The 13,631-nt window shown below is 36.3% G+C and overlaps 2 protein-coding genes across 5 annotated transcripts in view; one reads left to right on the top strand and one right to left on the bottom strand.

Annotated features, from left to right (window-relative positions):
* Nucleotides 1-1,236: 1,236 nt before the first annotated feature.
* LOC136855503 (nuclear RNA export factor 1-like) lies at nt 1,237-10,220 on the top strand. Of its 2 annotated transcripts, none has more exons than XM_067132602.1 (2): nt 1,237-1,358; nt 6,487-10,220. In XM_067132602.1, exon 2 carries the CDS (start codon nt 6,511-6,513, stop codon nt 7,942-7,944), a length of 1,434 nt encoding a protein of 477 aa, XP_066988703.1. In that variant the 5' UTR covers nt 1,237-1,358; nt 6,487-6,510; the 3' UTR covers nt 7,945-10,220. The 2 variants fall into 2 exon arrangements, with proteins under 2 accessions (XP_066988703.1, XP_066988704.1); XM_067132603.1 differs by lacking the exon at nt 1,237-1,358 and adding an exon at nt 2,010-2,402 and having other exon boundaries at nt 2,943-10,220.
* The window catches only part of LOC136855504 (heat shock protein beta-1), a 52,095-nt gene continuing 48,398 nt past the window's right edge, over nt 9,935-13,631 (bottom strand). For all 3 annotated transcript variants that reach the window (XM_067132606.1, XM_067132604.1, XM_067132605.1), the window contains one exon: nt 9,935-10,605. In XM_067132606.1, the coding sequence (XP_066988707.1) occupies nt 10,411-10,605 (195 nt within the window). In that variant the 3' untranslated portion in view covers nt 9,935-10,410. The remainder of the gene's footprint in view (nt 10,606-13,631) is intronic.

The following is a 13,631-nucleotide window of genomic DNA, read 5'->3' as shown; positions in this document are numbered from 1 at the left end:
GGCTAATTTCGTTCGAGTCAATCCCTTTGTAACGCAGCATGGTAGAAAGTTTCGTTCACATCCTGCTATTGTTTTCCCAACTATTTTACTTTTTAAGAGGTAGATCTGTCGATTTCTTCCTATTGTACCTACTCTCCTTCCTCCCGTTTTCCCTTTTCTTTGAAATGTGCCTAGAAAATGACAACTGGCCGTCAGTTTGTATGCTTTGAAATGATGCTCAGAAATTATATTTCAATGTATCGCAGTCACTGTTACCACAATGCTTAATGTGATTTTAATTTGTGAATTCATAATTGCTTTATCGCGAATGTGGACAACTACATGGGTAATTTGACAAAAAAAATAGCAATGGAAACTTGGCGTACCCTGTGTGGACTTGTTTTCAAGTTCCCCTAAATGACAAACGATTCATGACAGACAAGGTTGAGCAAGCAACTATCTACCACATTTCCAGCTGCTGATTGTTGTTTTTATTCTGAAATTAGTAACATCCCAAGATCTTAATTTAACCCTAAACATTATACAGGGTATCCTGAAGGTTTTCGGTCAAGTAGCTTGCCGAAGCGACTGACAGACAGTGGACTATGAACTAGGATACAGCCAAGCACAGGTAGTGGGCCAGTGCAGCGGACAACGTACGATAGTTATCCTGTTGAAACGAGATCAAATTGTTTGTGGATGTACAGACAAAATTAAAATTAATTTTCCAGTTCGTTCATATTCCGATATATATTATATATATATATATATATATATATATATAAATGATAAATCGGTTTTTATTCGCACGGGGTGGCTTCTAGAAAAAATAAACTTAAGGTCATTGTTGCAGTCGTACTTAAACGTCTGGATGAACCCCATATGCAGAGAATTCTTAATTAACTACTTTAAGCACCCGACCAGGAGTCATATCATTAACATGGGAAAAATCCCCGATACACTGCACGAACAGTGCCCATGTACTAAAACTGACAGCCTTAATTTCATAAAAATAAAAAAGCAAAATTTCATGACATTTTATTTCTATTATGCAGTTCGTTATCTAGAAATTCATGAGTAATTAAACCTTATTTCCGCGAGAACATTGATGAAATTACATTTTATTATAAATATAATGAAGGTAATACAATTTTTATAACAAACAGTAGTGAAAATCATACGCCATTGAAGATAATGCAATTGTGTTATAAATAAAAGCGAAGACTGTACGACAATTTAGAATTATTGTACGATATTTCAGCACGTCGGGGCCACTTTTATTGCCAAACATCTCGCAAGAAGAAGAACTGTAAACAAAGTGCTGTGCGTTTACGGGACAGCGTGTGCTTTCATCATTTTGATTTTCAGTTATATTTAAGGTCTGTGGTTAAGTTTTTATCCGATTAGACTATCATTTATTGATAATATACTTATAAGGGTTAATAAGCGTTAGCATTTATAGAAGATGAACGAGTTTTCATAGATATATTAAGTCTTTGTTTCCAAGGTTCCGAGGAAGAAACAGACTTTTAGGTTACCTATATATTTTTAAGTTTTAGATGAATTTAGTTTTTGTTCTTGTCGTGTGTAAGTGTATGGATAGACATTCGATGAAATATACGGCCTGTTGCTTATTAAATGTCAAGCCTATACCACTGGTGCATTCGGGAAATAATTGTTTTTTTAAAGACTGTTTTCAGACCATCTAGTGATTCAAATTTGACGACTAAAGTCAACATTCGAAGTACATGTTATTTCCTCTTGATAATTTGAAACCGCCTTGGGCTAGTCTTGACACCATAAGTTTTTTGGTAAATCTTTTAGATATTTTGGACGTCCAGCTCTGATAATTTTGGTAGTTCGTAACATAGTTTGGTTAAACTGAAGATTACTAGGCTACCCCAGCCTGGTTTCCGTCAGTCGGCGACCAGGATGTTTATTCCCTTTTCTTTATTCCCTTTTCTTTATATTTTGTTTATGGTTGTCTTTTTGCAGGTTTATGATATTTACTGTTTCGTTTATGTTTTTATTTTTCCACTGGTCTTTCACAATTGTAAGATGTTAGAGGGTCAAGTGTCTTCAAAGCACTTATTTTTTCAGAAAGTGAATATCAGGAAAGTATAAATGCAAAATGAAAATTAACAGACTATAAACTGAAACTGGTTTTTTGAAGCATAGCCAGAATTCCAAAATTCTACCTAATTGGTGAAACTAAGCAAAAGAACCAATCAGCTTTAAGCATTGCTCATGTACCCATATCCAGTAAAAATAATGAGAGACATTCCAGATATGCTAGCAGAGCTGCTTTCCCCACAATGCACTGGGACAAAGCAGGGTCAAATCAAAGAAGATCACTCCACTCCTGTGATCTGCATATAAACAAACTTCTTTGAAAAAATGCAAGTAGGTAACAATATTCGTCAGTAGATGTGTCCTATAACAGTAAATTTACTTTATAGATTTGAGCGATTTTGTACACTAAGCTTGTTAAAGGAAGATTGAAGATCTCGGGATAAATATCCCCATCATTAGTTGTGAATTTCAAAGTAAAAATAATACTGATATTTTTGACATGGGCAATATTTCTAAGATGATGTTCACTAACTCATTAAACACAAAATGAAAATGAACAGACTATAAACTGAAACTGTCATTTTTGATGATGTAGCCTGACCCAGATTCTTGAAATTTACCTGAAATTGGTTGAAACTTTTTATTAAAGAACCAATCAGCCCTTTAGAGGTGAAATTTATTTTTCTTTGTTGTAAGTTTTGAAAAATAATCCAGAACTGTCAGTTCCAGATATGCCAGCAAAACTTAACCTACAATGCACTGGGACAAACAATTGTATTTATTTTAATTTACAGTGCTCAGGTTAGTCAAGATCTCCAGCCTGTCCAGTCATAACATAAACAACTAGGTTTGAAAAAATGCAAGTAGGTAATTTTCAATATTCAGGTCAGGTTAGATATCCCTTTCTCTAGGTTTGGTAAATTTGCTATAGATTTGAGCATGATTTTGTACTAAGCTTGTGAAGAAGATTGAAGATCTCAGCATAAATATCCCATTATCAAATTATGATTTCAAAGTAAAACTGTATCTTACTGAATATTTTTCATTGACCAACCATATTTCTAAGATGATTTTTCATTAAACAATTTAACATCATTAATTTGAGGACTGAGAGACAAATTACAGTCCTACAACAAAGCTAAGTCATGAATGATGTTGGATGACCCAGACTCTTGAACTTTTACCTTGAAACAGGGTTGGTATTTTTTTTATTAAACTTTTTTTGTTCTTATAGGTGAAATTTGTTTTTCTGAATGTTTGTAATGTGTTTTGAATGCATCTAATCTCCAGAACTGTCAGAAATTGTCTTTAGCACTTTTCACTTTGGTCATTGCAGTCAGTTTGGGGAACCTCCGAAACAAGTTAGTTTACATTGGTTTCTCTGTTTGTTTCAAATTCATCAGGTTAGCTTGCAATCTGTATTTATTTTAATTTACAGTGCTGCAGGTTAGGTGGGGGTGGGGTCCAGGGCAGCCTGTTCAGTTATAATCCAGCACCCTAGGTTATGAAGGTTAGGGTCACAACCAGTTTTGTGGCTATGTCTTTTATTTACAGTACTTCTTGGCTAGGTCAGGTTAGGTTCTTGGCTTTACTCTACCCCCCTTTCTCTAGGTTTGGATGAATTATACATACATATCCTTATAGATCACTCATTTTGTATTTTCTTTCACCCAAAGTCCCCACTCTCCCATTTTGGCCCCCATCATTTTAGAATATAGGAGGGTGTCCAGTGTTTCTAAAACTTTTCATTTGTTAATGAAATAAATACTGTATCTTATGTGGAACTATCTTGATCATTGACCAACCATCCCTCCTCTGTGCTGAGGGCATTTTAATCATTAAACAATTTTGTTTCCATTGATTGGTGGCTTGAAGGTGAGTGGTGGGACTGCCCTCTCACCTGATGGTAACCTGTTGCATTTTTTAGCTGTAGTGGAATCAAGATGTCTTAGTTTTCTGTGTGGTCAGTTTTCAATTGGGTTTTTTTTTTGCCTAAAAGGTCCAAAGTTCACTTGACATCTTTTTGTTCTTATAGAAATATAATCCAGAGTTTGGAATGGTAAATAAAATTTTGTAACAAGGCTGTTATTTGGAAGTAGGTTTGTCTCCTACACACCTTCTGACCAAGCCATCCACCCCTAAATGCCTCTTTTTTTTGGCCATACCAAAGTGAAAATATGTTTCTACTTTGTCTCTGACTGAGGTTGAGGCGATCCTTTTCTATCCTTTCTCTGTTTGAATTCTTGTTCCAGGGTTTTGTGAATGTTGATTTCCCAAGGGATCTCCTTCCACTTGTGTCATGTAACCTTGCAGCAAGATCAGGCAGCAGTCCTTTAAGTGCTTTTTATAATGATTAATATTCTTATTTATAATCATTTTGCAGTTCCACACTCAAAAATAAAAATTAAAACCATGAATCAATTGAGTCTTTGAGTTCCTTTTACTTTTTTTCAGTCAGGCTGCTTAGACTCATACCAGTTTTGTGGCTATGTCATCTCCTCCTTTAGTATTATCAATCTAACTGAAATTTTAAATATAACATTTGGAAACTGGAGATTAAAACAAGGCCGGGGATTTTCATTTTCAGTTTTTTGGTAATTTTTTCTTAATTTTTATGGGAAAATTTCCTGAAAAAAAAAAAAATGCCTATCTCCAAGTCTCAAAATCAAAAGTGGGGACTTTGGAAGAAAATATGTGTTTTTGAGGTTCAAAAGAAAACCAAAAAGCAAAGAGGAGGATGATTTTGATGTTATTTCTTTTAATGCTTTCATCCCAAAACCTAAGGTTTGAGGATTTTTCTTAGTTCCACACAATAATTTTGTCTCCTTTTTTCAACAACCTTTGCGTTAACCAAACCGGCCGATGGGTAACCAGTATGGGTCGGATCTCTTGGTTTGATCAAAAGAGGATTCTTGTTATGTAGTCCAGGAAGGTGAAAGGCAGTTTCTTTAGATCATTCAAAAGCAGTTGAAGAGGCATATCGTTGCCATTACCTCTTGCCATCTTTACTACCTAGGAATTGTTCACATTTTTACCCTCCTTTCATACCTAGCCTTGCTCCCTGCTAAAGGGACTTGGGAACTTTTTTTCCATTGTGTGTTTGTAGGAACAATTCCTCCTTTGGGAAGGGAAGTTTCAGCTTTCCCTTCTTTAACAGGGAACCTTTTAGTGTTTTCATTATCGCCTCACATGGCATGAGCCACCTATGACAGCTTTTTGTTTCCCATTAGACTTTCTTCCCATAGAGTCAGTGCCAATCCACGTAGATCCTCCATAGCCTTTAGGATATTTTCTTCCGTTCATCCCCTGAAAGATGTGAGATCTCTCTTCCTGCGTTAATCATATTTTGCTCAAGATTTCTCTCTATTCCTCGTGGTTTGTAAAGAAATAGTTGATCTGTCATGATTTCTTTTGTTCTACCCTAAACTACCACAACTCACTCCCTCTGCTGAGAAGGTACTGATAGAACAACCGGAATTCTGTGCTTTGCATTTTTCCCTCGGCACTTCTGTCCAGCCATGGTACCCCTCATGATTCCTTCCAGTGCCAGTGAGGCCAGCATGGCACTTCCCCTTATGGCCATGTTTGCTTAGCACAGAATTTCCAGTCTTGCAAGGGAAAGACATGTTTTCTGCTTCTTTTAGCACACACAGTTCATGAGTTACTTCTAGTCTTGTTCAGGTGGACTTTGGGTTTAGGTATTGATGGCAGGATTCTGTCTGACAGACAGCCTTCCTTTTTGTACAAGGGAGTACTTTAAGCTATGCATTTATAGAATATTTTGTAGGCTAGCCTGAAAAATTAGTTTTCCTACAAATAATACAGAACTTGAGCCTTTATATAGGAATATTTCTGCCATGAACACGAGACAGTCATTGAAGTTTGGCAACAAGGCAGTTAATTTGTCGCAGGTGTGTGTTTTTTGGGTTGGATTACCACCACTCACGAGTCAATAACTCATCACCTTCAGCTGTCTTCAAGTCAAAAAGATCCATTTTCTGTGCGGTCATGGTTCACAATGGGGTTGGGAAGCTTGATGTTTTATATTTTAATGTCCTTTGTTTAATGGTGGTTCAGTTTGTCAGAGACAATACAAAGATGAACTTTTTTTTGTATTGTTTTTCTAGCTGCAGCCTGTATATTTATATAAACATGTGCAAATAACATCATCAGATTAGCCATGTTATGAATATTGCAAGTGTTCATAGTTAAAATAATCTGCAGCCATAGGTATGTAAGTTTTGTTAAGGGTTATCTTCATTATCCATAATTGCATCAATATTCAAAAATTCTACAGCCACTGGTTTAGTCAGGAGATTGGATTGATACATAGTACTGTATCAGTTTACATAAGCATCCAGTTTGGAAGAGTTACACTAGGTCATGCTAATCCAGTTATGCATTATACAGTTGTTTCTTTTATTCATTTTTCAGGTTTGTTCCTGAACCTTTCCAACCATGGGGCGAAAATCCAAACGAAAGAACAAGGACCGTCAGCAGAAACTAGATAAAATGTTTCCCTTAGAAGACATGAATTTGGATGATAACATTGAAGTAAGGAGGGGTGCCAAAGAACAGTCAAAGTTGAGTAGAAAGGAACGAAAGAAGAGATTACGGCAGATGATGCAAATGGGTGACAGATCCAACCAAAACACTGGAAATGCGCTTGGTTGGCATAAGATTACTGTGAAAGGAGATAATCCATTAGACAAAGAATTTGTTCTGTCAAGTATTGCCAACATTGTAGATATACAGTTCAGTCCTCTAGGATTTTGTCGCATAGACAATAGTAGTGTGTTTTACTTGGAGAATAATGAACAAGCAGCATCAGCAATTGCTGGGCTGGACAAGCGATTGCAGGGTCCAGATGGTTGCCGGCTAAAGATTGCTTCTAACAAGTGTGAGGGGCCTGATTTGGTGCTTAACGCCCACCAGCTACAGATATTACAACAGTGCTTATCGCGGCGGTACAACAACGGTGCCTTTTTGCTTGACCTCTCTGACCTACACAATGACCCTTTGCTAAAAGAAAAAGATGTCCTCACCCCTCTTCAAACACCTCTGGTAATGAAACAAGTATTGAAATTAGTCAAAGAAAATATCCCAGAGTTACGAGCTCTTAATCTCAGTCACAACGGCCTTCGCAGGAATCACTTACAAAATTTACAGTCATTACAAAGTGGATGTTCCCAGTTGGCTGCACTGAATTTGGAGCAAAACAATATATGTGATTTGAAAGTCTTGAACTCAATAAAGGTGTTTCCTATAACAGAATTGAATCTGCAGTTCAACCCAGTTGTTGAGACCTTTAAAGACAGACCTTTGGCATACATCAAAGAAGTCAGGTCTCGTCTGGCAAACCTCAAGGTTTTGGACAGTATCGACATTGAAACCTATCTTGCTGAAAATGATAAACCTTCGCCATATAAGGTGAACATCAACTTCTCCAAAAATGAGAAAATTATGTGCGGCTCTTCTAGCAGTAATAGTGAATTTGAAGTTACTGATTCAACTGTTCGAATGTTTTTGGATCAGTATTACAAGCTTATAGACACAGCAGAACGCGTCAATTTGGTTGTGGCTTATACTCCTGACGCTGTGTTAGAGGTGAAATCGGATTTGGAGCTTGTACGCAACGGTGTGTTTGTCGGCCATGAAAAAATTAGAGAAGCCTTGTTAATGGTTCCTGCTACTCAGCATAACCATAGTTCATTTTCTCTCCATGTTCAGCCATTGGGACCCAAGAGCACGCGAGCTGAGGTTACTGGCCAGTGCCAGGTGGCAGGCGTGGGTGCTTCTGTTGCATTTTTGAGAATTATGAATATAGTGCCCTTCAATGTAGGATTTTGCTGTTCCCAAGACAAGTGGGAATTGAAACTGACTGGGACGTAGCATTTTAGAGAATCGTATAGGACGTAAGTTACTTCATTCATTCTCATTATGAATCCGTTCAGTATGTTGTAGTTTTTGAATTTTGTGAACGTTGAAAAAAATTCATTAGAATTTTCATGTCCATACTTTTTCACCCAGGACATCATTGCATGCCTTTAAATTAAAACAAAAAAAATAATTATAAACTTTAGTCTACTTGTACTTTCTTATTGCATATTTTTTTCTATTTGTAAATACAAACAAGTTTTTCAGTTTGTGATCACTGTTACATTGGCTGTTATCTTTATGCAAATATTATTTGATATGGCAGCCTCATTCCTTCATTTTGACTTGGAAATGAAAACCCAAGTTCTAATTTTAAAATGTTGCCATAAAAATTTTTTAAAGGTTTTGTATTTTGTAATGTTTGAATGCATTAACTTGAAGTGGGCTGCTTAATGACATTTTGGGTAACTAATTGCCTTAAGTACTTGTTGGTAACTAATGTATATTACATTAAGCCCTTGACATAAATGCTGGTTATTCAAAAAAATTGACATTTAGAACATGTGAAATTACTTCAATTACTCATGGTATTATTCACTCTGCAGTCACTAAATCAGTAGGTATTGTATGGTATCAGGTTAAAGTTTCCTTGTTTCGAAGTTTTTTTTTATTGCAAAGTTGATTTTTTCTAGCCCAAAGAAATAGCAGAAAAGTATGGAAAATATCATCATTATGTAATTGGTGGTCAAAACTGGGAATCTGTGTACAATATTGTTAATCATTACAGCCTAGTACAATTTAAGTAAGGGAGAAGAAACATGAATATGAAATGTAATACTGAACTGTACTGGGAAATCAGTACAGTATTGTAGAAGAGCTAATATGGAAATTGTGTACGGTGCAGTTAACTTGGATAGTAATAATGTGAGGCTTTTCATGAATTGAAATAGTACGTAAAGGTAGACCCCACTGTCAAAAGAATATATGAATTATAATTATTAGTATATTTATATTTAACATTATTTTATCGTGATTACTTATTTAGGCCATTCTTTGAGCCTTGAGATTACACTTGTTTCAAGAACTCGAGAACAAAATTACAGTGTACAGTTGTCTACATTAAGCTTCCAAGATTTTTCTGTAGTTGTAATTGGTGAAAGTTTATTTTCCATGTACATGCACAAAGAACTGTTCGGTAAAATTTATAAAGAATATGAGTAATGGTGTTTATAGGCAGTGTTAATTGTTATAAGTACCGGACATTTTATTGTAATTGTCCTCATGACGAAGTTGGTTTATAGAAAACTGAGAACTGATTTATGAACTTTATCAGTTCAGAACATTAATGAATGCACTTGAGTTTATTGAAGATAAAATTCATTTTTCCATCAAATTACTTCAGTAACAAAATGAAAGTACAACCCATAATGAAATAGAGAAACCTGAGTGATTTTTAAAATGCTTCTTTATATAGGAACTGAAGAACTTAGTGGCATTTCAAATTACTTTCTGCATTCGTCCCTATATAATGTGTAATTGATGGAAAGTGAAAGTTTATGCAACTGATATGTACTGGAAAGGGAAAATGCTCTTAATATCACTCATGTCTTAGTGATACGTACTTTCTTGGGTATCAAATGAAATATGGCCATGTATCATGATAAAGTCTAGATTTTACATCTAGAGCAGTGTCAGGTATTATGAAAATATTAGTCTTGCTGAAATTATTGCATAACTTCTCAAGACGTAATTTTCTTTATTCCAGTACATCACAGTATCACATTCTGTACACATATGTGGACCATCATTTTTGTATGCAGTTTGATGCTATGATTATTCAAGTATGTAGTATTACAATGTTTTTTATATTGTAAGGCATTTTAATGGTTCCATGTAACTGACAGCTTGGGTCTCTGGCCCAATCTTAGACCGAGGCTTCAGAAAAGTAAGTCCTTTTTAACTCGCCTTTAGTTTGCATAATATTCAGGTATGTAAACAAATTCCAAAAACTTCATTTATTTATTTGTGTAATTTCTACATAACTTTGTATTAAAAATAAACAGTTTCTTATTGAAAGATGCCATTTATCAAATTATAAAACTGATGTACAGTACAGACATTGTGCCTCTTTAAGGATTGTTTAATGGATTTTGAGGGGCACAAAACAAGGGAATTACAGATAATAGCAGAAATGGTACATAAATAACATTTGTTAGAGATTTATCCTTAAAAATGGGGTATATAATAATTACAATGTACAGAAAAGGGAAATAAAAGTGATATATTTAAAATAACTGAAATATTTTTATTAACTTCATATTAAACAGTGATACATCATTGTCTCCTGTGTGATCATACAACAACTGGAAAATGCAAAGTTGTTACAAAATAAAAAAAATTCATGATTTCTGATGCAATTTTGCCATCTGTATAAGCATTAGTTTCTCTGTTCTCTTAGGTCACATCAAGGCTTTCTAAATATTAGTTTTGTGCAATTGGAATAACCTTTTCACCATCAGCAATGGCAGGCAGTGGTGCCTCTACAGTCAACACGCCGTCTTTTGAGAGAGAGGACTTTATTAATTCTGGGTTTGTACCTTTAGGAAGCAGGAACTCTCGGTTGTATTCCCTATATACAGACCGGCTATCAGACTTCTCCTCATGTTTGGCATGAACCTGTTTGGAAGAGAAGAAGAGTTGGCCATGTTGTCAATCTTAACTGGAAGCTTGAATAAGAATAATGGATATACAGTGCTTAGTGACAAAGAAGGGCCAAGAAGACAGATCAACTTCATAATGAGAAATCAATAAATGATACTGAGCAAGGTGTTAGTAAAAAAAAGTGATACTGTAACACTGTTAACCCTTTGAGATTCTGGGGTGTCCCAAAACTTGTAAGTGGCAAATCACACCACCACATAGGAATTGTTTTCATTTACAGCTAGCTGTAAATTTATTTTTCTTGGTATAATACTAGTTATAGTGCCATATAGTGCAAACTTGTACAGTACTTCACTGTTGAAATGACACAAGTTACCCAAAAATTGTACACAGATGATGTCATTTGCAGCCATCAGAATCTCAAGGGTTGACATTTTTATTATTGTAATTGATGTAATGAGAATTTCAAAGGGTATAATTAGCCTGCCCTGACTGAAGATAGATTTTGTTACATAGTTTAACCAGACCACCAAGTCAAAACATTTGATTTTCATATGGCTGGCCTAAAAGGTTTGTCTGTAATAAAAATTTATGTTATTAAATAAAAGAGTTCTTTGCAAAATTAAATACAGCAATTCTTGGGAAAATCAAAGACGAAGATCATAACATAAAAGCTGAAAAAAAAAAAAAAAATCCTCACTGATCCTACGGAAATACAAACCACCACATTTTACTCGAGTGTTCCTCTGTGTGAGCTGGAATTTGTCACTGAAACTTGTTAACATGGTAAACAACTTGTGGATAGGGGGTAAGGCAATAACCCTCACCCACCTGATGTTACCAAGCACTCTTCAGCTGCTGCCTAGTGCTGTGCTTTCTGCTGTTTGATTATACATAAAATGCTTTGTTTCCCACTTTACTGAGAATGGAGAAAACCAACTACATAGGCATTGCAAAGGATTAGAGCATTTGTGTGGGCACTTTGTCTAGGCTTAACACTGACCCATATAAATATATTGTTCTTGTGATCTCCCTTGTAGTAGGAGAGGTGTGACAACAATTCCTGCCTTGACCAGACTTTCAGCATTGTTTTAGATTATGCCAGTCTTGTGTTGGCAGGGCTCTTGCTCCAGCGCAACCCATAACGTGTAAGACATGAGCTAGGGGCAAGGGGAAGAAGTATAAGTGATTTTCTTCCATCTGCTCCTCATCTTTACTGTCTTATGTAGAAAGAAGGCCTCTCACAAGAAGTCCCAAGGAGCTTCAGGTGAGCGCTCTTCCCAGTCTCTGGGAGGTGATGGTGTTTGGCCATCCACAGCTGAATCATCCACTGTTTGCCAAGTCCTCTTGGGCAAGAGGACTGCTCCCAGACTGTGAGAGTACAGCCAGTAGGCTCACATGTGACAGGTCCCAACTGGTGATCACTGGTACTGGAAAGATCTGCTTCCCTGCAATCACACTGCTCGTCACCAGCCACGGCAGCTGCACTTACAGTACATGATAACCCTCATACCTGTTCATCTGCACCCTCATACATTACCAAACATAGGGAGCTGTACAGGTTGGTTGATCATGGCTCATAACTCAGTTATGGGTATGGATATCCCATGGCCTGAGGTGTTTTGACCAGTGCCTTTGGTACCATTTGTACACCACAGTCCTGAAAGCGGGTACTGTAGCAGACTGGTCTCTCTCTCTCTCTCTCTCTCTCTCTCTCTCTCTCTCTCTCTCTCTCTCTCTCTCTCTCTCTCTCTCTCTCTCTCTCTCTCTCTCTCTCTCTCTCTCTTAAGATCTTGGTACCTTTCTGTATTTTCTGTGCACTCTGTCCACATGTCCCATGGTAACGCTGCACTCAAGATACTTTCTAGGCTTATTTACCAGGAAGAGGACTGGTCTTCAAGCCTGTATCACATGGTTAGTCTTTACACCTAGTCCCACAGTACTTCAATATGTTAGTTTTCCAGCACTGTTTTGGGTACAGTATATTATTGTACCACTTGTCTGTACATGGTAGGCTAATTTCTGACAGATCTTCCAGTGCAAGGCAATTGATGACTGCATAATACATTGTCTTGTACACATTTGTAGTTACTGCTGGGCATTAAATTACCATGTGGCTGATTATCATATTCTTTTTGCATTAGTAGCATATAGGCTATTTATTTTATTCTGTACATACAGTTTACTAAGTGCTTCGATCTTGTGTTCCTTCAACATGCCTTCATCACCTTCAGCTCTTTCCTCACCAACCATTGCAGCTGTCTCTTTTTGCACTTTTCATTCCTTACAACGAGATCCTTTCCTTATACTTGTCCAGCTTTTCATCAACGAGATGAGCATCCATTCCAAGCTGTTATCAATCTATTCTTAACTGTGCTTAAGGTAGTACTGCCCAATGTTTTTATCTCAGTGATACAGTCCCGAACTGCATTCCTTGTCATTTTCTTCTTGGTAAGTAAAGCCTCACCACACTTGCTCTTATTGATGTTCATCAGCTTCTCATTTTACTGTCCATGATTTTGAGTTCTTCATTTGAGTTGTTCCAATATATCTTACTATTGGGGATAGTCCATGGATTTATTACTTTCATAATATTTCCATACACTGAGGTTGGACTGCGGTATTGCCCAAATCCTGGAGAAAAATTACTTTCAGAAGTTTTTTTTTTTTTTTCCATTTTCTGGTATTTGATAATGTCAACCTACAGGATTCCAATCTGAGAAATGATTCCTATCACTCTGAATGTTCTTTCCTTTCCCTTTACTAACAACTGCACATTTTCATATTTGCAGTTATAATCTGAATTGTCTGTACAAGGGAATCAGAGTTCTTAGCATTTTTCCATACATTTTGATGTCATCCATGGATTTTAGGTGATTGATGACAACTCATCTTACAAGTTGAGTACCCATTCTTGATTTTCTTGAGAGCCATTGTCATCAGTATCATGAAGATTATAGCACTGAATCTTCTTGTAATCCTCTTGTGATGTTTACCTCTGATTATAAATCGAGAAAAAACTGACATGGAGAAACTGCAAT

Source organism: Macrobrachium rosenbergii, chromosome 31, assembly GCF_040412425.1.
Source record: "Macrobrachium rosenbergii isolate ZJJX-2024 chromosome 31, ASM4041242v1, whole genome shotgun sequence".
Taxonomy (NCBI): Eukaryota; Metazoa; Arthropoda; class Malacostraca; order Decapoda; family Palaemonidae; genus Macrobrachium; species Macrobrachium rosenbergii.
This window is presented reverse-complemented; position numbering and strand designations above follow the sequence as displayed.